Source organism: Scomber japonicus, chromosome 13 (genome assembly GCF_027409825.1).
Source record: "Scomber japonicus isolate fScoJap1 chromosome 13, fScoJap1.pri, whole genome shotgun sequence".
Classification (NCBI taxonomy): domain Eukaryota; kingdom Metazoa; phylum Chordata; class Actinopteri; order Scombriformes; family Scombridae; genus Scomber; species Scomber japonicus.
Window position 1 is genome coordinate 21871568 of NC_070590.1, and position 25222 is coordinate 21896789.

At 38.3% G+C, this 25222-nt stretch overlaps 1 protein-coding gene across 1 annotated transcript in view; it reads left to right on the forward strand.

The window, feature by feature from the left end:
* The window catches only part of LOC128371451 (seizure protein 6 homolog), an 82804-nt gene extending 61658 nt beyond the window's left edge, over positions 1 to 21146 (forward strand). Inside the window, exons 5-16 of the mRNA XM_053331778.1 lie at positions 6305 to 6490; positions 7366 to 7534; positions 8036 to 8202; positions 8300 to 8494; positions 9282 to 9420; positions 17080 to 17276; positions 18089 to 18283; positions 19488 to 19679; positions 19902 to 20096; positions 20232 to 20270; positions 20361 to 20469; positions 20561 to 21146. Of these exons, the coding sequence (XP_053187753.1) occupies positions 6305 to 6490; positions 7366 to 7534; positions 8036 to 8202; positions 8300 to 8494; positions 9282 to 9420; positions 17080 to 17276; positions 18089 to 18283; positions 19488 to 19679; positions 19902 to 20096; positions 20232 to 20270; positions 20361 to 20469; positions 20561 to 20720 (1943 nt within the window). The 3' untranslated portion in view covers positions 20721 to 21146. The remainder of the gene's footprint in view (positions 1 to 6304; positions 6491 to 7365; positions 7535 to 8035; positions 8203 to 8299; positions 8495 to 9281; positions 9421 to 17079; positions 17277 to 18088; positions 18284 to 19487; positions 19680 to 19901; positions 20097 to 20231; positions 20271 to 20360; positions 20470 to 20560) is intronic.
* Positions 21147 to 25222: the final 4076 nt, after the last annotated feature.

The following is a 25222-nucleotide window of genomic DNA, read 5'->3' on the forward strand; positions in this document are numbered from 1 at the left end:
GGTGGACAAAACATTCATTCCACTGCATTACTGTGGCACTTTCATCAGCCCTAAAATGAAAGCAACCATCAAAACAGTGCCACTGACGTGAGATAAATCAGTCTGTCGCTGTTGGATGTGTGAATATCGATGTGTGGTCAGGCTGAATGATGACAGCGTGGGGTCAGTTCAGATTATACAGGGTGATGCATAGATGAGGCCAGATGGTGACAAATAGTTTAAATATATTACACTGTCAGTATGTGTACTTTTCTCCTTCAACTCTCCTCTTTTCATTTCAGCAGGGGAGAAAATAATAAATCTTATCCAATATAATTGTGTAGAAAACACATGTTATTCCAGATTTATTGATGTGCCATTTCTTTGACTATTTCATGCTGTTAATACGATATCCATACAAATTTTATACCAATTGAAGGTTTGCTCAGTGTGGCCTCAAGTCAAATATGCAGCATAACTGATTTGACTGCTAGATTCTGTAGTGTTTTATTATGTACACATCCAGTACACATTTCTGTGCACTTACAACAACAACTGACATCAAATTTTAAATCACATTCAAACTAATGAGATGGAAAAAAATGCATTGAGCAGATTTCTAGAAGACTACATGTATTGGAGACACAGATATTTCAATTTGTGTTCCTCTCCTCGGTAAGCCTGAGTATCACCTTGTCCTTTATAATGGTTTGAGAGAAATGTGATTGGACAAGCGTGGAGAAGGAGACAGAACTATGGAGAGATGGATCCCAGCTCAGGGTAATTAATATCTGCTGCAGTGTTGGCTCTTCCTGCGATGGCAGACTGATGGATGTCTCTATAGCATTAGTGGTGTATTTGACTGTTTATCTGTAGGGAGCAGGGAGTGAGAGTGTGGAGCACGAGAGAGGCACGCAACTTCCCTTGAACATCTTTATACTTATACGTTTCTCAATAAGCACACACACATGCAAATATCTTCATCTATATAGAACAGAGGCTATTAATGTCTTAATTGTCCATTCAACAATAATGTCCAGAGAGAGCAACAGCAGCTGCACAGTATGCAGAATTTATAACATGCATACATGCAACTAACAAAGCATTTAATCCTGAGATTAAACAACCCTGTATGCACACAATCAGTACAATTTGTTGTTGAAATAACACTTACAATTAACCTATTTTGCTATGAAAATAATCATAATTACAATTTGTCAGTTATGAGTTATAAGGCTCTAAAAATCCAAAAACCTAATACTTATTAAACTTACTTTACTTCCTTCCTTCCTATATTAAATGTTCTGCTATTTTTATTTTATGTTCACAGAGAAGAAAATAACACTGCACTGGGATGTTCTACTGTACATACTTGGTTTATCATTGTTATTGCAATAATATAGACAATTACAAAAACCTTAAAAGACAGGTTTATTAGTGACATTGACATTTATGAATGAGTGTGTTGTCCATGTCTAAGCCATCATCCTGGAGAGCTACTAAGAGATATGGGTATATGGGACACGTCCAGGCTGGGGGGGGGGGGGGGGGGGGGGTGTCAAGGAATATTGTCATTTATTTAAAAGGAATATAATTTGTATGCATGAGCATTGTAGATACTGATAATTGAATTTAATGCATTTGCACATGTAAATGTGGACAACCCAAGGCCCACTTCCCCGCAATTAAAATGGTGCTTTATGAAACTTAAGTGATGAATTTAATCATTACCTCCTTGTTACTCACTTGAAGGATTTATTGTTGCCATCATATCTGACCTCCTGACATAAAAATGAGCTTAAACTGTCATTTCAAGATTCTGTGAAGTATACATAAAGCATAAATCAGTGGCATTGCCGTTGGCACTGATGTTCTACACAGATTATTGATTGGCTGTTAGTAATAAGCTGTGTTGACAAGTGAGGTGGCCAGAGGACCTCTGCACTGGCAGTAATCCACTGTGTGCCACAACTCTCAGTCGCATTGATGAGATGCCGCCTTTTCTTCAAAGTTATTTCTCTTTAATAGGCTTTATTGAGTAAATGACCATTAAAATTGAGTTTTTAACCCAACCACATAAATATCAATAGGACACGTCATGGCAGAACTATGGTCTGGCTTTTTACAACTGAATCACTTTCCCAGAGACAGCATTATTGATCTTTCTTTAAAAGGTAATGCTTTGGTGCACAGCCAGGACATATGAGGCTTGGATAAAGTCACACTATCACAAGTCACCTGCTAACCGCTATATCACACAATAACAATTGATGACAGATGCCCAGTCATCAGCACAGGAGCTGTTCTCCCTGGAAATACATTTTATTGTCTAAATATGGATGTAACATATGGTGGATAATATTCTCTCAATATACAGTACTGGCATTAAATATAGTAATAATAAACACTGTTAAAGTCTGTCATAGGCATCACAAAATATTTTCTTTTCTTTAAATGACTTCCAAAAGTTGATCTTCAGCAACTTTTGACAGAGGGCTTAAGAAATTGTAATTCATTGTTGGATCCAAAAAGTAGATTCATGTTTTAAACAAGGACCACTTGAATTTCAGATAGGAGGTTGAAGTAATATAAACAGAAATACTTTATATTCAAAAAAGCTAGTAGGCTACAAATAGCTCTTGTACAGCTGAACGACAGAGAGAAAGAAAGAAAAGAAGACATAATGTGTCTCTCTTGAACTCTTGAGAACGAGAATACAATGAAAAAAAATGAAGTTATAAAAAAATGACTAATGGTCAGATACCTTGTGATTATATATTTGTGATGATAAGCTACATATAAGAACAACTGTCCAACTTGAATCTATGCTAATTAAATCTGAAAGACGTATTGCTTTCTTTTTTTCTCTTTCTAATCTTTTTGAGGATGACTATTTTAACACAAACAATATATGTCACTCACAGATAATATTAGCAAGACGTACTGTAGCATTTATATTATTAATGTCTTCTTGTTTTGACCTGTGATGTCCTGCTTTGCCTGAGCTGATCACTTTAATTGACATAAGGATTCATTATAATACTATTGTAAACTATTTCAGAGACATTTCACATAGTAGTTTCATGACTCTTGTATCTTCCTCAGGTGTACATACAAAAAAATGTTAAAAACAAATGTCATGGACACTTTTTCCAAATTCAATCTCTCTGATAAAGCTAAAATGTTATTCACAATGCTGAATCATACCAGTCTTGCTGGAGAACTGAAGGTTTACCTGAGTATTGCAAGTGTGATGGCTTTGTTTCCTCCACAGGGAAATGATTACTAAAGACATAAGTGGCACAGCTGTTTCCTGTGGCCCCGCAGTCCCATCAGCTAATCTTCCTGGGTGCCTGTGCAGTGGATCTATTATTTGCAATAGCAAAACAATCAGACTTTATGGCCCAGCACCACATCTACCGGAATGGAGGCAGCACGTAATTTAATACTTCAGGAATTGGCTCCACAATTTTTGCCTCTGGCTCTCCCACTGCATGCTCAATGGGGATGTAAATGCTGCTATGATAATGGCAATAACTAGGTTCATTGGAGCTAGTGATAAACTATGAATTGAATGGATGACCCAGGGGCAGTGTACCTCGTCCCTGTGGCTCACTGATTTATTGCAGGAGAAAGGCCTGTTTCATTATGGTGGTAACCAGTGGCTTGTGTAAAAGAAAAACCTAAATCAGTAGATTAAAACATAGTAGATGTGGGGCAGTTTCACAAGCTTTATGGCCATTATGCATTCAGGGCTTTTCCCTCGAGTTCAAGTTCAAAGAATGATAGAATGACATTTTAGAATATCTAATTTAGCTCTAAGGTAATGCTAGAAGCATCACTAAAGTTCTGCTTTACATCCACAAATGTCTGGCTGGATGAAAGCACTTCAACTCCAGTTTGCTGCAGAGTGCCTAATCTTTTTGTTGTGCAGTTTAACCTACACTTACTCAGTGTCTGGCCAGGCAAAGACTTCAAAACCCACATTTATTTAAGTATTCATGTATGTAAACCAAAAAGCCCATCTATCTACAAACCTAGTAGCTTTCCCTTTCTACATGTGGCCAGTGCTGCAGCTCTAAACATATGATGTTAAGAGACCGTCTTTGTAACCCTTATGTTATGGAACCCATATCTATCAAAATCTACTATGAAATGTTGTGGTTGGTGTTTACTTTATCAGGACAGTTTAGATTGGGTCAGGCATGAATAAACTGAAAAATAAACCCTTTGGTATATGCAGATCAGATGTTACCATTTTTACCTCCTTTATTCATGCAAATAGAAGTGCACATGGCAGTGACTTATGATACAGTTCTGTGATGTTCAATATGATAAGGATCAAGCAACGACAGCTGGGTATAAGCAAAAATAGAAAGTGGTGACAACTAAATAAGGCTCACACCAAACAGCCCTTCAGCTATGCAGCTGAAAATTGCAGTAAGTCCACGTTGTAATTCTGTAAACACCAAATAACCTTAATCATATTAACATAAGTAGATTAAGGTGTTTACACTACATGGACCATGCCTGATTATTATCATAATTGCTTTTAAGACTGCAAATATAATTTTGACGCTGACAGGTCCTCCAGTATGCCCTTTGCTTTGTTGTTTTCTCCTTCTATTAGCTCTTATTTGGTCTTTGCATACAGTCCATTAAGCTGAAACATGACATGCAACTTGCATAGTTTGAGTCAAGGTGCAGCTTTTAAAAGGATTTTGTAATTTTGTGGCTGCACAATAACGCCTTGATTATAAAACAAGCCATACTGTGTCCAATTATGTTGCTTGTTCTGTTGTATACACATCGCCAGAAGTTTAAAAAGTTTTAGTCTAATCATTAAAGTGCCTACACTAATGAGGTAGAACAGTGTGGTTATTAGATGGGAAGAGAAGGTTGTTTAATAGCTTCCATTACAGACTTGGTTTGCTCCCTCCATTATCCATGTGAGCATCATCGCATCTTACACCATTTATTTAAAAACAGGGACAGGACAACAATGCAAAGCAAGTCCAAGAACATTGATCTTACCCTGCTGGAATCACGACTCTCTGACAAACACTACAGAGTCAATTCCTCTTCCAGCTATCACACTGCGTGCCCAATACACTGTTCAACTGATCAGCAACATCACTTCTCGAAGTATTTGCACTGGACCACACAGCACTGCTGAATATATGTCTCTGTACATTTGCATACTGGTAAACTGAAATTAATTAAGCGCTGAAGTGTTTAGAAATAAAGTCGAAGGTTGATTATAAAGCATATCTAATTGTGTGGACCCGTTACTCCTCATGTTGTGGGAACATAAACCTGCCTCCTATATGAGGACAAAAAGCAAATCCCCTTAATATACAATAATGTTAGGGTGAAGACTTGGTTTTCAAAGTTAAAGTATGATTAGGGTTATGTTAAGGGTTAGGCAGGTAGTGGCCATGGTTAAGGTTAGGATAAGTCACCAGGACATTAATGTGTGTATAAGAAAAACAGGAAGGCAAAGACAGAGCTTAACATTGTAACCATCTTCTTTGCACAAATAATGGCAACATTCATATTTTTATTTCCCTGTTGATATCTAAATGTTGACAAGGTGCTCAACAGTGGGTTGGAGGAGCGACAACATAGTCAACAATGCAACAAAGCAGAAGGGGACATACAGTACACGATGCAGGACACAGATGCGTATGTTGTGGTGCCAGTTAACATTGTTGACTATTTGTTTTGGCCAGAAATTGACATCTTTTTTCCCCATGACTTGATTATGCAGTCAAATGAAACATTGAGTGCAGATATATTATTTATCTAGAAACTTGAGGTTGTCTATTTTACTCTGAGTCCTCAGACTGGTTCACAAATATTTAAAATTGTGTTCAAAATGAAATGACACAACAGGTCTGCTTGAGTGTTTCATCATAAGGTCAAACGTGCACTTTGAATACTTATGTTTTATATACATATTTGCACTTTGATTACAGAGTCAATAATTTGTAAATTCATTAACTACGTTTGGGTGTAATTGCATTTACAGCATAGCATTAACATGCTGTCACTTTTTAAATTATCACTACTATGTAACATCTTGAGCATCACAGGTTGCTCATTGAGCATACTATAGCAGCAATAATCCATTTAAATATATTCTTCTGACATTAGATTAACACAACCTAATTAGCACATTAGTCTTCCTCAAGGTAAGTCACTGAGCATTATTATAATGCATTTCAGTAGATATTTTGGCTAGTTACCAGCCACAGATGCCAAAAATAGCACATTATACTGCGATAAATTAAACTAACTCCTCTGCTTTTCCCCGTCTCTCTAGCCTTTGTGCTGAGCTGTGCGTTCCCAAAAGAGCCTGCCGGTGGAGAGGTTTCCGTTACGCATCTGCACGCAGGTGGAGAAGCCTTTTTCCAATGTTTCACTGGCTACAGGTTACAGGGTCTCAAAATGCTCACCTGTCGCAATGCAACCACACCTTACTGGAGTGGAAAGGAGCCTCGATGTGTGGGTAAGAGGAAATTGGTTCTTTGCCAGACACGTTTGTTCATTAACACTAGAGGCGGTTCAAGGCAGCGAGGTAGCCCCTTCCTCAACTGCAACAACGAAACAGCTCCAAATGTAATTACACAAACCAAATCTCACTTATACTGTAGGTCTCCTTATACCTTTAGGTTAATTGGGATGGTGGCTACCTGTTAAAAAGGTTTTGTTCTCACTTACCTTGTTGCAACCGTTAGCAGTAACTGGGGGCAAATTTGTTAATTTTTTAAACTAAATTTGTTTAAATGTTTTGCAAATGCATGTTTTAAATTGTTTTCAGATTATTTAGAATAACAGGAGTCATGTTTAAAGTTCATATTAGCAGAGGTATATTGTATGGCCTGTTCACCCCTTTTCCTTTATAAGACAAGTGAATTTGATTAACGAAAGCTTTCACTGGGTTGTCTCCCATCGTGTTGATTAGTTGAACACTGAGGCCAAATGAGTGTGTTTGCATGTGATTAGCAGCACAGGGAGGTATTCTTTAGAGAAAGGGCAAACCAAGACCATTGGACCTGGCTGCCTTAATTAGAACTAGGCTGCATGACTATCCTTCTCCTGCTGGTAAACGCTCATCTGCCAGTCCCAGCCTTTCTCCATTCCTGCCTGCAGCTGCTCTGAACTGATAATGTTACTGCTGCTGTTTTGCTGTTCCCTTTACAAGTCCATCACACACAGTCACACGCTCTTAGACCTAGGTGAGCTGCCCAGTGTTGCCACAGTCCACTGGATACTGATGCAATCTATGCTCAGACAGGGACTTTAAGTCTTGTTACTTTTCTCATCTAGTCTTACCCTCTAACTCTTTGTCTCCTTTCCCTCTTTTCTCTCACTCCCATATAGCATCCTGTGGAGGAATGATAAAAAATGCCACCTATGGCCGGATCGTCTCTCCTGGATTTCCTGGCAACTACAGCAACAATCTGACATGCCACTGGGTCCTGGAGGCGCCTGAAGGCCAAAGGCTTCACATTCACTTTGAGAAGGTTGCTCTGGCAGAGGATGATGACAGGTGGCAATCAACCACAACATTAAATATATATTTAGAGCACAGGAAGATAGAGTATATGAATTTTTGTGTGTATTCAGCTAATAGATGGGACCGAGCTTTAAACTCATGAATTACAGTATGCCTGTGGATAGAGCATTAAAACCCTCAAAGGCTTTAAATAATCCAAATCTTTAGGGAGAGACGGATGAATTTGAAAGGACCTTTTTATCATTTTAACAGTGCTCTATCATGCGAATGAATTGACTACAGAGGTGAGTGGTATGAAACAGCAATTGCATTAGATTTTTCTTCAGTAACTACTGATCCACATGGCTATCGTCACACATGGCCATTCACCTCATTACTGAGTGGTGGAGACTGTTATCCCATGTTATTATAGCCACCATCGGAACAGTGAGCAGCTGTCAGATAGCTTGCAACGTCTTTTTTACGCTTCTCTTACCTCTCACTTAGATCTCTTTTTAATCTATCGTCCTTTTTTCTCTCTCTCTGTGTTTTTAGGCTGCTGATTAAGAACGGCAACAACATAGACTCTCCCCCTGTTTATGACTCCTACGAGGTGGAGTATTTGCCCAATGAGGGTGTGCTCAGCACTGGTCGTTACTTGTTTGTAGAGTTCACTACAGATGGGACAATGACCTCCACTGGCGCAGCCATTAGATATGAAGGCAGGTTTATTATGCAGATTGCACAGTTTGCAAACATAAAACAGTATACTGCATCTCATCACTTATGCATGACGCTGTGCATTTTTTGTGTCCTCAGCTTTTGCAAAAGGGATGTGCTACGAGCCATTTGTGAAGTACGGCAACTTCAGCAGCAGTGACTCCACCTACAATGTGGGTGCAGTAGTTGAATTCTCATGTGACCCGGGCTACACGCTGGAGCAAGGCTCCGTAGTGATTGAGTGTGTGGATGCACAAAACCCACAGTGGAATGAGACAGAGCCAGCCTGTAGGGGTGAGTCAACTGATTTCATTTGCTCGAGTAATTCTGAGACATTAAGTCTTTTTAAAAATGTACTCTCCACTGGAGAAAAACTTGGAGCAGATATGACTGACCTGACGACCCAAGACTTTCATTCTATGCTTGATCATTGCAGGAGCTTGTGAAGTATTTTATTCAAATATAGAGGACCACTGGCAGTTAACTATTTCTTCTTAAGCTGCCTTGCTCTGATCTTTGATAATGTTTCTCTTAAAATTGTAACAATTTCTAATTTTAATATGTGCACTTGAAAGGAAGATTTTAGAAGTGCCTAGGATTACATGCATATAATAATTAGCCTGAACTGAACACTGTCACATCACATAGACTACGCACCACACTAAATAACAGTTTACCCCTAAGCTCTTCTCTTACAGTCTCCCCACACGTGACATGCTGATCTTATCCTTTCTGTCTTTGTTGACTGCATGGCCATTTTGCCACACAGCAAAATTGAAAAGCTCTCAACTAAAGCTAGATATGAGAAAATGTAACTTCTGCTCCTTTGGGTCATGGTCACCACATGGTTCAGTGGTAGTATGCAGTTTCACAAGGTTCAAGGAGCTACACACTTGATTTCATTTTTTTTAAGCATTAAGCTTCACTGTGGCTCCAATAGTTCATGTGTCAACACACAGTATACATGCACATTGTGTAAATTGTATTATTTGAATGTGTTTTTTTAAATGTACATGTTACATTGATTCTGTTTCAGTTACAATGCCTATTTCTTAGCCTGGGGTGTCTGTGTATGTTGCAGCTGTGTGCAGCGGGGAGATCACAGACTCTGCCGGTGTTGTGTTGTCTCCTAATTGGCCTGAGGCCTACGACAAGGGGCAGGACTGCATCTGGGGCATCCATGTGGAAGAGGACAAGAGGATCATGCTTGATATCCAAGTGTAAGAGACTGCACCCAGGTGTTAGACTAGGAATCACACAGAGGAGGTCAAAGAGGAGGTCAGATTGACTTCAAGATTTAAAGCACTGCATCTCCAGACACACAACACATGCACTCTCACTGGACATGGGGAAATGTTTCTCTGGTTGCTGTCACTAATTAGATTTTTTTTTTTTTTATCCTCTACATTAAGAATTCTGTGTTGCTTCCAGCTCGCTCTCTGACCAGATTAGCCAGTAAGCCTCCCTGCTCCCACTTCCCTGGTGTGTGTCTCAGAGTTGGCTTTGAAATGAATATGCTCTGGCAGTGAAATACTCTGAGCCACTTATCCAGCCTTCCCAACTGTAATTCAACACACATTTAAAACACATGCACATAGATGTCAAAATAAACACGCACGCACAAATACAGGCGCGCTCTGTTTCTACTTTACCGATACTCTTATATGAATCCGCCACACTCACACCTGCTTTCTCGTCAGAGTTATTGCTCTTAAATGACATGTATATCACATCACATTTTTACCTTCATGTTACACTATTTTTTTTAAGTGCATGCATTAGAATCCACATATTTTTCTGCTTATCTTAGACAGAATTGTTTGTTTGCCTGGTCTGAGTGATTCCCACAACATTTTCACATGCATCCTATAGAGAGCATTAAAAATACAGCATAAGTGATTTGTACTATCGCCTAAAGCACTTGCACACAAGAGGGCGCAGAGAGGTTAAAATTAAACCAGCAGGAAAGCAGCCTGAGGTGGTAAAAAATACAGTCATTGACAATCTCAAGCAGAGGCTATTGTTAGCGCTATTGGTCATTCTGGTCATTTATTCATGCAGGCATTTGCACCCTTCCATTCTAGGTTCGATTTTCCATATACATAATTCATGTCAGAACAGTTTGACAAAATTGCAAGGTTTAACTATGCACATCTCAACTGCATCATACAACTTCACGTTTGGGTTACTAAACAACAGAGAGGAAAATATATTTTTCTCGTAACTCCACCAATGAGCACAGAATGAATGTTTTAACATATGGTTTCTCTTGTTTTTGTTATTTTAAGTCTCTGCATCCACTCAAAAATGTGTTGTGACTATTGTTACCTCAGCTGGATTAGGGTTAGGATTACTGCTTCACTGTGAAGAATAATGCATGAGTAGAGTTTGACACTAAAAGACTGTTCTCACATCCATCTGCTGAATGTTTCTCTGAGCACACCTGAAACCTGAGTGTGCCTACGAGTAGGATTTGTGACATCACATCTAGTTTGGAAGCTACTTGTCGTCCAGTATGCAACTTAGACAAGTGTCATGTAGAAACTTGAAGCCTCCAGTACTGAAAACTGATTTTTCACTAAAGTTGGATACATCTTGTGTCCAGAGTTTAAACTTTAAATAAACATATTCATAGATTCTGGATTTTTCAATAAGGGATAAAGTGGATTTGTAATTTTAAGGATAATTGGACTTTTTGTCAAAAAACAGGCAGACTTTATTATCATAAGCCGAGCTAATTTTATATATCTCAAAAATTTGTCTGGAGGGGATCGTTAAATGTTGCTGAATTAAGTCTAAAGTATACTGATTGAGAACGAAATAGGAACAGGGATTCTCTTACAGCTCAGTAGGCTTGACTGTTGCACAGAGTCAGAGGGTTTGGTGGACGGGTGTATGGTTTCTGTTCTGGCTCAGTTTTCTATGCTGTTGCACGACCACGAAACATTTATCTCTGCGGCTTACAGGGAATGAGATATGAGCCATCACTCAAATATGACTCACAGATCAAAAGGAAATAATGGCATCTGAGGATACCAATAATACGCAGTGTCTGAGAGCCACACATGGGGTTTGTGTGACCCTGCTTGCCTCCCTGTTCTTTAGATGAAGATTAAGACTCAGTGATTAATGTCTGATGTTGAAAGTCAACCAGTGCACCTAGGGTAAAAAGATCAGAGGGGATTTTTTTTTCTTCATGCAGAAGTAAACAAGTTTGATTTGAGGTAAAGTGATTTTCATTCTGAGATCTCTTTTAAATTGTGCCAGCCTTAAATTTGTTTTAATCCCAGCCACACGAGGCCACTCGGTGTAAATTAATGTTTGTGTGGCCAGCTTTAGTTTATCTCAAGGTTGATCATGCATGGCCTTCATGGCAGAAGAAACCCACACCTCGTCTGATCCCCGCAGACACCATCATTACCCTCACGTCTAGTCTGGTCATCTTGAGAAAAGCGTTCCTAAAGGCTTGGTCAACATGTGAAAGTGTGTTTATTTGTGTGTACCTGTTCTGCATTTTGAAGTGCATTTTTGAAGCTTTTGTGGATGAGTGCTGTCTCATTATAAAAAAGGTGGGCACACACTTTTCCACATTAATGAGAATGTTTTCTATATTATCATTCATCACTGTGCCTGTGCTGGCAATTACAGAAGAGCAGTGTGCATAATGAGGACTGATTAATTAATTTAGGCCAAACAGGAGGGCTGGCTCTTTGCTAATTAGCATGGAGCATAGTTCGAGCAAGAGATGGAGACACAAGGTTACAGCTGATATCCCCACCTGTTGAACACAGCATACATATGTAACTTAGCATTCAGAGTGTACTGTATCTATAAACATGTTTCACAATGTAACATGGTAAGAACATCTGTTAAACACTGTAAACTGCTAAGGCTCTTTTGAGCAGACATGCTAGGTTTATAGAGTCCTCTTGTGGAGACTCTGGGCACTACATGCTATCAGCAAGCCTGCTTTTAGAGTATGTGGCTGCCTGGACACTAAATGGTTATTTTTATTTGAACAGATAAGACATTTTTCACTGAGCGGAAAAAATTCATATGCCAATGTGTGTATAAGAAGATGTAGAAGGTTGCCGTATGAAAGCTTGACACTGAAAGCTATTTCCATTCCATTGAAAGCAGTTTCCATTCTGTTGAGTTACTAGATATTTGCCGGTTTCTTTTTGACTTGACAGGTCAGAATGGCACTACTGGTGACAAAGTGCCTAGAGTGTAGTACAAAACACAGCTGTCATTCCCTCAGCTACAAAAAAAAATCGAGCTGGTGCCATTACTATGCGAAGGAGTTTTCCTTTTTCAAAAAGACCCATTGAACTTTGCACACCCACCAAAGCCATGACGGCTCAAGTTAGTTATTTAATTAAATTATATATCTCTATACAAATAAATTATACATCTCTATACAAGTGCAGCCTTTTATGTATAAACTGACTGAAAGGTTTTTTTGTATTTGTCATCCTTTCCAGTAAATCATATTCCCGACTTGAACCCTTAGCCATCACTGCTGAGCTGCTTGTTTGATTGTCTGACTACCTGCCAAAACATACTTATATTAGACACTTAGCAACATGAAGTGGATGTCACAGAAAGGTTCATTTAAATATATTTGTTTTCAAGGATAAAACAAGCAGTGCAGCAGTCAAAGTATTCTTTAGAACAGTAGTTATCCGTTTGCAACACACGACAGGAAATGACTGGAGGGCAAACCATTAAAAAAAGGAGCCAGGTGGGATGACATTTGGGTGGAGCGACTGCCAGTTTGCTGCAGAGATGGCAGCTGAGCGGCCTGTCGTGACTCACCACAGAGTACTGTGTAAGTCTGGACTTAAGGCACTGTTCGTTTGGCTTTCTTCCGTGTTGTCACCAGGGTTTTGAATACACTTCAAGCAGACAGTGGAGCGAATAGAGAGGGGTCAGCGGGAAAATTTAAAACCAAGGTTGCCTGCAGAATTCTTGATGAGTTAGAGAGACTTGGGAGACTATTTAGGAATCCAGACAGGAGGAGAGGTGACAGCATGTCAAGTGGGGAAGCGTGTGATTTGCTAATGCTGTCGACTATAAATCTGCTGTTTTCGGATATGGCTGCAGTGTTGGCCTTGCATCTTTTCTACCATCACACTAAAATTCTTGAGCTGGAGCCAATGTGGTGTTGTCACTTGTAAAATAGCTATTGCAGATGGACATTTTTGCTAAGAGCATCTCCCTTGTAATGTCAGTTTTAAGGTGGACATCAGACAGAGTGCTGAGAGCTGCTTTTATTTATGGAAAGATTATAAAAGAACTCAGACGAAAAAGACATTTTCATGCGTCATAGAAGACATAAGCAAGCAATATGAGCAGGTCCCACTATTGCCCTTTAGAGAAAACCTGCAAAGTATGAAGGAAAACAGAACAGTGCTGTGTTTTTGTGTGGGTTTGGTGAAATGCAGGCTGGAGGTAATCACACAGCAAGATTGCCGACTGACAGATCCATATCACTCCTTCTAGGGTAGTCTGAATGCACTAGGCCTATGGGAGGAGATAAGGTGAAATACAGTGCAACGATAAGGTGGAAAGCCTTGTTGACATGGGCAGCAGGTGGAGGATAGAGCTTGAATAGAGGTGAGGTGTGAGATGTGGAGATAGAAAAAGATTCAAACAATTTGGCTGCTGTGTCTCTCGATAGTCTCCACTGATGGCCACTGTTTCATCGTGACAAGACTGAATAAGATGAGCCTCAGTTTGTCCAAATCTGCGGTCCAGATACCTGCTAGTCCTACTGCTCATAACAAGAAGTCCTTTGTCCATCATTCTATACAGCCACATAGTGTGTATCAGTGTGAGTCTTATCCATGGAGTATATGTCAAATAATGAGTTACACAAATACGTATAGACTATGCAATGTAAGCACTAACAGTTTAACAAATGTGGTTTTAGGAGTCCTTACTTCTATATGCAACAGTGTTCTCATGGCGGTTTGGAAATGGAAAATTGGTGTTGTCATTCCTGTCACTTCTATTCACAGCCGCTGATTGTTAGGGAATATGGAGGTATAAATTGTCCCTATAGCTGTCCAACTAACAGGGAGGGAGTACCTTGTCACTCTGCACCTCATTTCACTCTCATTCATGCAGCTGGCATCTATTATTTGTGTTTTTCTGGAGAGGCTGAAATTTAGTTTTGTCCATATTCCACCAGCAGCACACTGCACAAGCAGAGAGTGGAACCCATTCATTCTGGTCATGTCTTTTGTTAGAAAATCATTCCTTCTATGAGTGGTTTTAAGCCTAGACTAGTGCTCCATGAGTATGCATCTTGTGGATATATACATAGTTAACTATATATTCAAAAAGACAACCCCATAAATAAAATAATATGTTGTGTTCCCAATTTAGTGAATAAAACTGAAATGTGAGCATCCTGATGAGTCCTTATTTCTATGAAGAGGTCATATTGAAGGAAAAAAGGAAATTCTGTGGTGGTAGTGGTTCATTTGAGTGCTTCTATTATCATTCAACTCTCTCAATCACAGATAATGTGATCCTACTACTATGTTTGTTCCAACAAATTAAACATATTTAGTTGGTCTCTGTGCCTATTCAAATGTCAGGTTTAGGAGTCTAATCTAAAGAGCTCTGAGGGGCAACCAGAGAATGCTGGAGAAAGAGAAGAGAGAGCTGCAAAATCAACTCCAATGCAAGGCAAATACTTCATTATTATGTCTGTGAACCCGTGTTTCAGCACATTTTGCCTTTTTTGAGTTAAAAAAAAACCTCAAGCTCAAGGACATATGTAGTGTGTCAGGTGGCAGGTGATTGAAATCAGTGAGCTCAAAGGACAATCAACTGAATATGAAAATAGACTTCATAAGGAGGTCATTTATAATGAAGAAAGACTTTCCTGTCTATATTTTAGGAACTGACAAACTCAAAATAGAAAAATCAGAGACTAAAATCATAAAGTAGAAATATATAAAAAGTTTAATTTGACATGAGACTCTATGATGCTTTCTTTTTCCTTTATGGCTTCATAGCCAACTGAAATAAATTAACTACAAGGACAATAATAGTCTTGTCTTTTTTCAGCTTGCTGTGAACTGTACATTTCTATTAATTTTTTTACATAACGATATTTACAAAGATTCTCTCCACAATTCATGGTTGGGTGCAGAATTTTAGCTTCATTTAAATGTGTGCACAATTTCTTGGTCATTTTGGTCATTTTTTTACTCTCATTTTCTATTATGTGTTAGTTGGTTACTAGAATGAGGACATACAGTATTATAGATGCTGGAAGGCTTTTGTGAAAATATAACCTCTCTGTCCAGGCTGTTTCTATCATGTTGATCATGTTCTATCCATGGTTCTATCATGTTGATTGTCATGCCCTATGACCTCATTTATTTCAATCACCTGCTCTTTACCCTGTATGTCTCTCAGGTGATGTGTGTTTTTCTTTCCATCCTAATCAAGACAACATGTGCTCATATTTTGACTTGAAAACTAAAAATATAAGGATTGCACCAGTGTTAAGAGTGTGCACGGCTCCGTCTTCCTTTTTTTCGGTTTACCTGCGACACTGCTGGGAGTGCATGTGCATCCTGTTCTTTCATCTGGAAATGGCAAATTGTCTCTGATCAAAAATGTATTGGTTAAATATTTTGACTTGTTCTTAAGTTTGACATCAACTATGAGCAAACAGAAGCGTTTATCTCTGAAAAGATCACAGCTTGATACTAGAAGGATGACAACACGAATATTTTGTGCAAAATGGCAAAGAAGTACAAATACAGAAAAATGACTGTTATTATTGTTATGATGACGATTATTTAAGACAAGGGGGTTTGAATACACCTACAGCTGTGAGGAGCCGGAAATAGGATTTTAAGGCGTTGATGTAATTTGCAGACACTGGTTTACCCAAAATTATTTTTTAAACTTAATAGGTTGCTTGATCATGCACTCGTGGGCAGGTAATTCATTGCTACAAAAGCATGATAATGTGTTGAAGTATAGCGTGGTACTACTATTACTGTTGCTATTACTATAACTGTACACAGCTTGTGAATATTAACACAAAACAATCATAAAGCCAATCTGTACAGCTATTTTAAAACCTGCCTAAAGCCCCATTAAAAACTAGTTTCCCCTGCTTATTATATCAGCAGGGAACTTTTTACCATTCTCCATCCCCTGAGCATGAATAAATGTCAAGCTTTACTGATGCTCTATAAGGAGGGCAAGGACATATGCATTTCCAAATGGAAAAAGGTTAATGCATTCTTACATTAATCAGTGACAGCAGGGTTTCTGTCAAACTGTGTTGGCTGCCTTACAATGTATTTAATTTTATATAAACTGAATTATAATGTCCTATGCAACATTAGATTTTTTATTGGATTTTATTCTCTTTTAGAGACCTTTCAACCTTAATATTTTTCTGTAATCCCAGTAGACATGCACTGTATTGGTTCTTTTTTTTATGTAGGTCTAAGTACCTTAAAGGATTATTTGTGAAAACTGATGATTTCTTTACATTATTCCTCTGCTTATTTTTCTCATATTTGCAGATACACTTTACTACATATTCATGAGATCAATGTGTGGGGCGAAGAGACATAAATCTTGAATTATTTAGTGTTTACTTCACATTCGATCTATCCGATATAAACAGAATTTAAATTTTCTTCGTACTGTTGACATTCCCATATGTCATCAGCTTTTGCTTTCATCAGAAGATGCGGGTCACTTAACTGTTTAGGCTCTGAGCAAAGCACTGTATAACCACCACTATAGGGTAATCTGTATAGCTTTAAGTTTCATTCATATCATCATTATTGTAGAATTAAACTGTTTTTTTGTTGTTGTTATGTTCCTCCCAGACTCCATGTGGGTAAAAACGACATCCTGACATTTTACGATGGTGATGACCTGACAGCCAACATCCTGGGCCAATACAGTGGCACACGGTCACACTTCAAGCTGTATACATCCATGGCTGATGTCACCATTCAGTTTCAGTCAGATCCTGCCACTAACATCTATGGCTACAATAATGGCTTTGTGGTCCACTTCTTTGGTAAGACTGTGTTTTTTCTTAATCCCTTTAATTATTTATTTTGCATTGATTTAAATTATTTAAAAACTAATACAGCAACTTAATTTTCATCTCTGGTAAATTTCAGTGTATAGTTTTATAGAATTCCATATGTGCTGCTGTTTTAGTGAAACATTCCCTCTACAGGACAAGCAAGAAACCAAGCTACAATACATAAATGGTAACAAACATGGAATATAAAATGTAACTCATACCTAGACGCCAGCAGGTAATCAATTAGAAAAAAAGTCTTTCTGTCTCTTTGTCACCTTCTCTTGCTGTGCCTCTGCCTATATGTCTTCTGGCTTGTCCCAGGTGCACCGGATTTGATAACAACAAACACAGAAACAGAATAATAGGGTACACTTCAACATCAGCTGGTTTTGCTCACTGCTTTGTGTTCTGGCCATGTATGCTGCAGTTAGGGAGGCAGAGATTGACTGGTGCCAAACCACATGCTGCGTTCCTCCCAGCAAACATCACAGGCCTCTATTTACATTTATCTCCCCAAACCACTGCTGTTTAGTACACAGAGCAGAACATTTTGCAGTTGTACTCCCAACAGAGGAGGTTGTTACATGTTGTTTTCTCATCATATCTCCCTTTACAATCTAGGTCCTGTACCAAAAAATGAAAATCAAATATGCATCATACAAGAGAATTTAACATTTAAGTATTTCTGTATTCCCTGTATCTGCTGCTTCTTCATCTCTGTAATTATTAATTTTCCATTTCCCACTCCTTTCCTACCCACACAACGCACCACCAACGGCTCCAACATCCAACACCAACAGAGGTGCCGAGGAACGACACCTGCTCTGAGCTGCCAGAGATTACCAACGGCTGGAAGAGCACATCCCACCCTGACCTCATCCACGGCACCGTCATCACCTACCAGTGCTACCCTGGATATGAGCTGGTAGGCTCCGAGATCCTCATGTGCCAGTGGGATCTCACTTGGAGTGGCGATGTGCCAAGATGTGAGGAAGGTGAGGAAGCACACAGCTGGTATTATCTCAAGTGAGAGGAAGACCTCATGTATATACTGTACTTTTAAAATGTCACCGGGAACACAGAGTAGATCATTTAATAAAATTCTGATTGGATAAGTGTATCAGCATGTGTTATGTGGGTCGCCAGTTTTCAGATCAATGACATATAATCAAAAAGGAAGCAAACTGCACAAAAAAAACAGTTTAAAAAATACACTAAATGCTGTGTTAAAACACACTGGTGTGGGATGGAGGCTGATAATATACAGGGAAAAGAAAAAATAGCAGCAAATTCATAGTAATCAGTAATACAAAGGTGGGTCATATTTTGATTGGCATCAAGCCCTTAAGACCTGTAGTGTCCGTCAACTTATGACTCTCAAACTATGCACTCAGTAGTATTTCACATAGTACTTATGACCCTCCATGACAGCAGTACTTAAAATCTTTCTCAGTAAGTGTGCTTACCTTTTCTGTTGAGTTTTGTAAAGTACATGTTAACAGGCCCATTTAGGTATTAGTGTGAATAGAGTGTAATTATCCTGTGTGGTGTTTAAACAGATCATTACAATACAGCTGTATATGAATGTACCTGTCCATTTATCACAGAGAGCTTGTCTGTTTGTTTGTTAAAAATGTACAGATGACAGACAAATTGAAGGAAAAACTGGTACAAGTCTGAATGTTTGACCCCTACAGTGAGAGGGTCCGGGGGCTCTGTTATGCTGTAGAGGGCATTTTGCTGGCATGGTTTGGGTCCATTTTTCCTTAAGAGTGAAGGGTCACTGCAAATAAATACAAAATTGTTGGAGTGATCATCTTTATGCTATGATTAAACATTTATGTCCTGATGGGAGTGGTCCCTTCCAGGATGCCTCCATCCAAAGGGCATGAGGGGTCACTGAATGGTTTGATCAGAATGAAAATGATGTGAATCATATGCTATGGCCTTCATAGTCACCAAATCTAAATTGAAAACTTGTGGAAGATTTTGGACCAATTCTTCATCATCAAAACAGAAAGTGAGGGAATAGTTTTCCCTCCAGTAGAGTTAAGAGACTGAAGAATCAATGCTAAGGCTCATTGAAGCTGTTCTGGTAGCATGGTGGCATAACATCAAACTTAATTTCAGGTTTTCCTTTAATTTGTCACCTGTCTGACTTGAGAATGACCACCATCATTTGTTTTTGTGCTGCTCTAGTTATGACATGTCAGGACCCCGGAAATGTGGAGCACAGTCGTAAAGTGACCCTAGGCAGCCGCTTCTCAGTTGGATCGACAGTGCAGTTTATCTGTAATAAAGGCTACATCTTATCGGGCAGCAGTGTCCTCACCTGCTACAACCGAGATTCAGCCACACCAAAGTGGAACGAGAGGCTGCCCAAGTGTGTCCGTAAGTCACACAAGTCAGAAACACACACATACAGTATGCATGTGCCTATTCATACTTGTAAACTTGTTTCTTAAAAAGGTATGTGTCCTAATTTGATACATCTTTGAAGACCTTTCTTAACCTTTATGTGTCTGCATCTGTTGTCAGTGATTTACTGTTAAAAAAGACGCATAGAATTACTTTTATGACATGAGCTATTGTCCTAACTATATATCCCTTCAGCTGAAAAGTACGAGCCATGCAGAAACCCTGGTGCTGCCTCCACCAGTGTACAGAGCTCTGAAAAGGCATTCTACCAAGCAGGAGAGATGCTGACCTTCTCCTGCCACCCAGGCTACGAGCTGCAGGGTGGGGCTACCATCTACTGCATCCCTGGACACCCATCACAGTGGAACAGCACTCCCCCTGCTTGTCGAGGTATATGTCTACACACTGTAGCAAGCTTCCCATTTCACAGTTCTCACGACATGGAAACGCTATTTGTACTGTTTGTTTGTTTGTTTTACACAATTATGAGCCAATCATGACTGAAGCATATTTGTTTCTTTGTAGCATCCTCAACTCAATATGTGAACGAACGCAGGCTGGATGGTGAGTTGTATTAAAAAGATTGCAGCATCAATAAATCAATGTTTCTTTTCTGTGTTTTCTCATATTTTTCTGTGTGTGCTCTTCTTCTAGTTGTTAATATGGATTACAGCATGGAGGGAACCAATATTGCCCTTGCTGTTTTCATTCCAACTGCAATCATCTTAGTGGTTGTCCTTGGGATTTATGTCTACTTTGCAAAGTAAGCAGTTAAGTTTAAACTTCATACATTACACTTTTGAAATCACATGAGCCTTTACATGATGTTCTCTGTTTCTCTACTCTTTGACCAGACTCCAGGGGAAGTCTATCAGAATGCCAACGTCTTCGCCACCATATGATAACATGACAGAAGAGTCAGCTTTTGACAACCCTATATATGAGAGCGGAGTAAGTACAGATGTCATGAGCATGCAAGATGTGGACTCACAGAACACCAGTGTGCTGTCCTGATCCTTTCCCATCTGGCCGTCCTCCTGTCGTCATCTCATGTTTCACCAGCAGAGGGCACCCTCCACCTCATCTTTCATCACCATATCAACCATCTGTAAGCAAAGAAAGAACAGTGCTCTTAACTAAAGATGTTGCTACAAAGCAACATCTGATGTACTCTGAGGTCACAGCTCATTTTTCATCCTGGATTTCCATACTTCATCCTCTTGGAAGAGAGAGAGAGAGTCATGTTATACTAGAACATCATTGACATTGTGGTTTGTCATGTCTTACCCATGTTTTTTTTGCATTGTGTCATGTTGCATGCTGCAATCACATCAAGTGTGTAAATGCACACTGCTAGTGTGCATTTACACTAGCAGTGTAATTTGCTAGTCTACACTGCTTGGCATGAGATGCAGTTTAAAAACATACATACAAAAAGTCAACTCAAAAAACGATGTTAATTAGATTACTGATGAATTGATGCGTTATATTTTTCAAACAGCATGAATTATTCACGGCTGCTACTTATTTCAAATGAATAACTTTCATATATCTGTAGGATCAAAGTGGGCTGCATTCTGTCTGCCAGGTTGTGTAAATTACCGTACATAAGTATCTACCATAGTAAATAGGCTTCTATGTGAATGGTGTGTGCTGTATCTGGATGTAAGTATTCTCTTAAATGATCTTTTTCATGGACTTGTCTCATTTGTGACTGGAGCATCCTCTCCCCCTTTTTCCCTCTACTCCTTCAGCACTGGCAGACTCATTCTAGATACTAAACCCTGTCAATCCGTCCACTTTGGCTGTAATACAGAACAACTATGAGGTGAGATCTCCTTCTGATGCTGAGAACACATCACTCACATGTCACCTGAGACTTGGGACGTATATTTTTGACTACCTCTCCCAAACCTGCCACACATTCTGATCCAGTTTCACTGCAGAACTCCAAACAGCGCTTCATAGACATATTTTCCTGCAAATTACCCAGTCATTATGCTCTTCTTATTCCACTTGATGTTTGAAACCACATTGATGTTATTTACAGTACCCAGAATCACTGTTTGGTGAGCATTTGACACACAATATTGGTGGTGAGATGTGACCTATACCGAGAAATTTAAATCATTTTTGTTTAAGCCTAAAATAATAGATATTAGCTTTGAAAGAAGCCATTTCAGAGTTAAATAATCCTCAAATGTATAAAAACTGATGTATATTGTTCTGAAAGTGTAAAGAACAAAAAGCTGTTTTTTTTGTTTTTTTTTCCCCCTGTATCTCTGTCATCCTGAAAACACATTAGTACACTTGATAATGTGCCATCATGCTACAGTAACAATTGTATGTGTGTGGCAACGGTGACTGTGTAATATCTACTGTAATCACATACATACAGTACATATTTATACTGGTCATATTTTGTTTATAGGGTTTTCTGATGCTCACTCAGTAATTTAAACACACACTCATACACACAATGCTAGCAAGCTACCACACAGGGTACTGGCACAACCATCAGGAGAATTTTGGGGTTCAGTATTTCACCTTGGCATGCGACAGGACCCCTCTACCTCCTGAGTCACAGCATCAACATTACATTACACACTAGCACCTTATTTTTGGGTATATAAATATATCATTTTATCATTTGCGTGATTCATCCAAAAATACTGATGAAACAATTAAAGTTGCCTACAGATACGTTAAAAAGTTATAGAATAAAAACATGTAGTCTGAAATAAAACTGAAACTGCAGTTAATGTATGTATTTGACCCTATTTCCAAATGACCCAGCTAAGAAGGTACAGATAATGCTGGTGTGCTGGTGATAATGTTCGAGTTAATTGTAAACATTTTAGAGATGGGGCTTTTGATTTTTCTTAAATGGTAATTAATTGCCCTCGCAAATCATCATTTCCAACATTGTATCTAATATGATGTATTGTTTCTGTTTTATCATATTTATTATAAATTGTGGGTGTTGTATTTTTCTCATTTAGGGTTTATTACAATGCCCAAGACTGAGACTAATAAAAATAACCAATCAGTGTAATCATCTAACAATTGAAAATACAGCAGAACTAGATTTCATCTAATCTCATAAAGGTCATTTAGCTTTTTATGTTAAATCACACACAACTGAAGATAGGTCATATATATCTGATTTGACATTGTATTGTACTACATACATGTTACCCTCCTCTACCATTATGATTTCCTTTTTAACTGATTTGTGTGTCTGGTCTTTACAGGACAAATGAAAAAGATAAAGAGGTGTCCATTTAGAGACCTTAAAGCAAGAATTGCTCAAGCTTTGCCTTTTGGACCCTTTTCTGCTCTTCTCATCTTTTTCTCCAACCTTTTATTTATTTTTTTCCCAAAATGGTTTTGTTCCATTTCCCTCTTGTGAATTACTGTAAATATGTCTTCATTTCCACGGTCAAACCTGTGAATCTGTGGGTCACCATGGTGATATTTTTATAAAGTAAATTGCTGATGACCGTTGGTGATTACATTGATTTATGAGTACTTTTTGATGCCGTAAGCCAGTAGCAATTAGAGATTGAGGGAAATGGTGTTTTTTTTTGTTGAGATCTGTATTAACTCCCCATTACCCAACATTCTTTGAAAATGTGTCATTTCTTCCTTTTCTTTGTGTGTATGGGTCTGTTGTTTGTAAATAAAATGCCTGTCCAATATGAGTGCCTCACGACTGACTATAACCTGAGAGATCACTTATGGAAACTGAATTTTCATTTAACTCTTGTTTCATGCCTGACGTTTTCAGCCCTCCACTCTTTCAGTGTTCAGTCTGCTCCACTACAAAGTTTCTCTTCAAGTAACAAAAAAACCCAATGACGTCTCCTAGCTGATGTGAGGTTCTGCATACAGCTTCAGAGGATTTTTCACATATGTTTTCATAAAGATTTGGACACATCAGCTATGCATAACTTATGTCACACTATACAGAGTGATAAAAAGAAACTTGGTCATTTGTCTTTGTTCCAAAATGTTGTTACACATCAACATTACTAGACCCTGATACAAAACTCAGTGAAACCCACCAATCATATACAGAAATCACACACTAGAATTGCGCAGTGGGTTAAATAAAACAGATTCTTACTTGACATAAGCGATATTACATAGGGTCACATTGTTGCAGTGCATCTGTTTCATGTTAGATGTAGATAGACCATATCCTTTATATTCTATACAAAGCTTTCTTTCAGCATCATAGCTGATGCATCCAACAACCAGGAAGCCAAATTAACTTCAAATAAATATAGTCCTCTGATTAATCATAAAATAAATAGTTTTGAAGTGACCTCATCAACTCATTAATGAGTAAATTGCATATTTTTTGATGAGTTTTTATTGGTTAAAACAAATCAAATGAAGAAAAATATACATTAAGTCTACATATCAAGCATTTATAAACAGAATATAAATAGTTAATATATAGTGTATAAACAGATCATGGCAGTATAGTAAAACATGTAATAATATGTCTTAATATAAGCTATACAGTAATTGTGTAATTGTTGATGAATACAGTACATTTATACCTGCTTAGAACTACATTATAGTGTGTTGTAATAACCATTTATATATTGTTTATAAATGCTTTATAGGGGAAACTTTCCAAAACACAAATACACATACATCCAAATTGTAGTGACAGCAACAGATGAGATTTAATATGCTCAGGAGAACCTTTGTTTTGACCGACCACAAGAACCAACAGCTCAGCAATATCAAAAAAACAATCACAACTGCTTGACTGGAGGATACATGTTACTACATAATGAAACCCATAGTGAAAAAGATGTGACCAATATTGGGATATAGCTTGTCATACAGATGTTTACCTCTAGATGGCAGCATGGTAACTGTAATTGGCAGAGTGGGATCTAAAGCCAAAGACCAGAGCAGCTTAAAGATCAAACATAACTGTCAAAAAATCTCTGTATTATAAAATCATATAAAGTGTGTGAAACGTTTCTCTTGGCCTTTAACAAATAAAGACTTCAACTATGCCTGGAATACACTGAGCAGGTGTGTTTGTGTACTAGAGGTCTATTTTGTGTGCCACCAGTAGCTATCAAGCTTCCCAATATTTCATTGGCTTATGTTTATTCTGTATTATTTTGTTTACATAAACTTTCATGTGCACCCACTCAATAGCATTCATACATTTGGTGAGAGAGGAAGTACCAGCAGATTAAAGAAGATTAAATCTGGATATTAAACAGATATCACGTTTTTATGAACATGAAATCTCTGAGAATATTATCAAAGGGAATAAGACTTTTTTTTGAGATCGTAAAATGTCAGGTAAATTAAGAAGGGAATCAACTGACATGTCAGTGCAGTCACTGTGTATATTTTGTCAGGACTAAAAAAAAAAATTGTAATCAAAAGGTAATATGTAATTTCACCTAATTTCTGTTCACGTAAACTGTCAGTAGGTCACAATGACTAAAATAACCTGGAAGGCTTGAATCTGTACT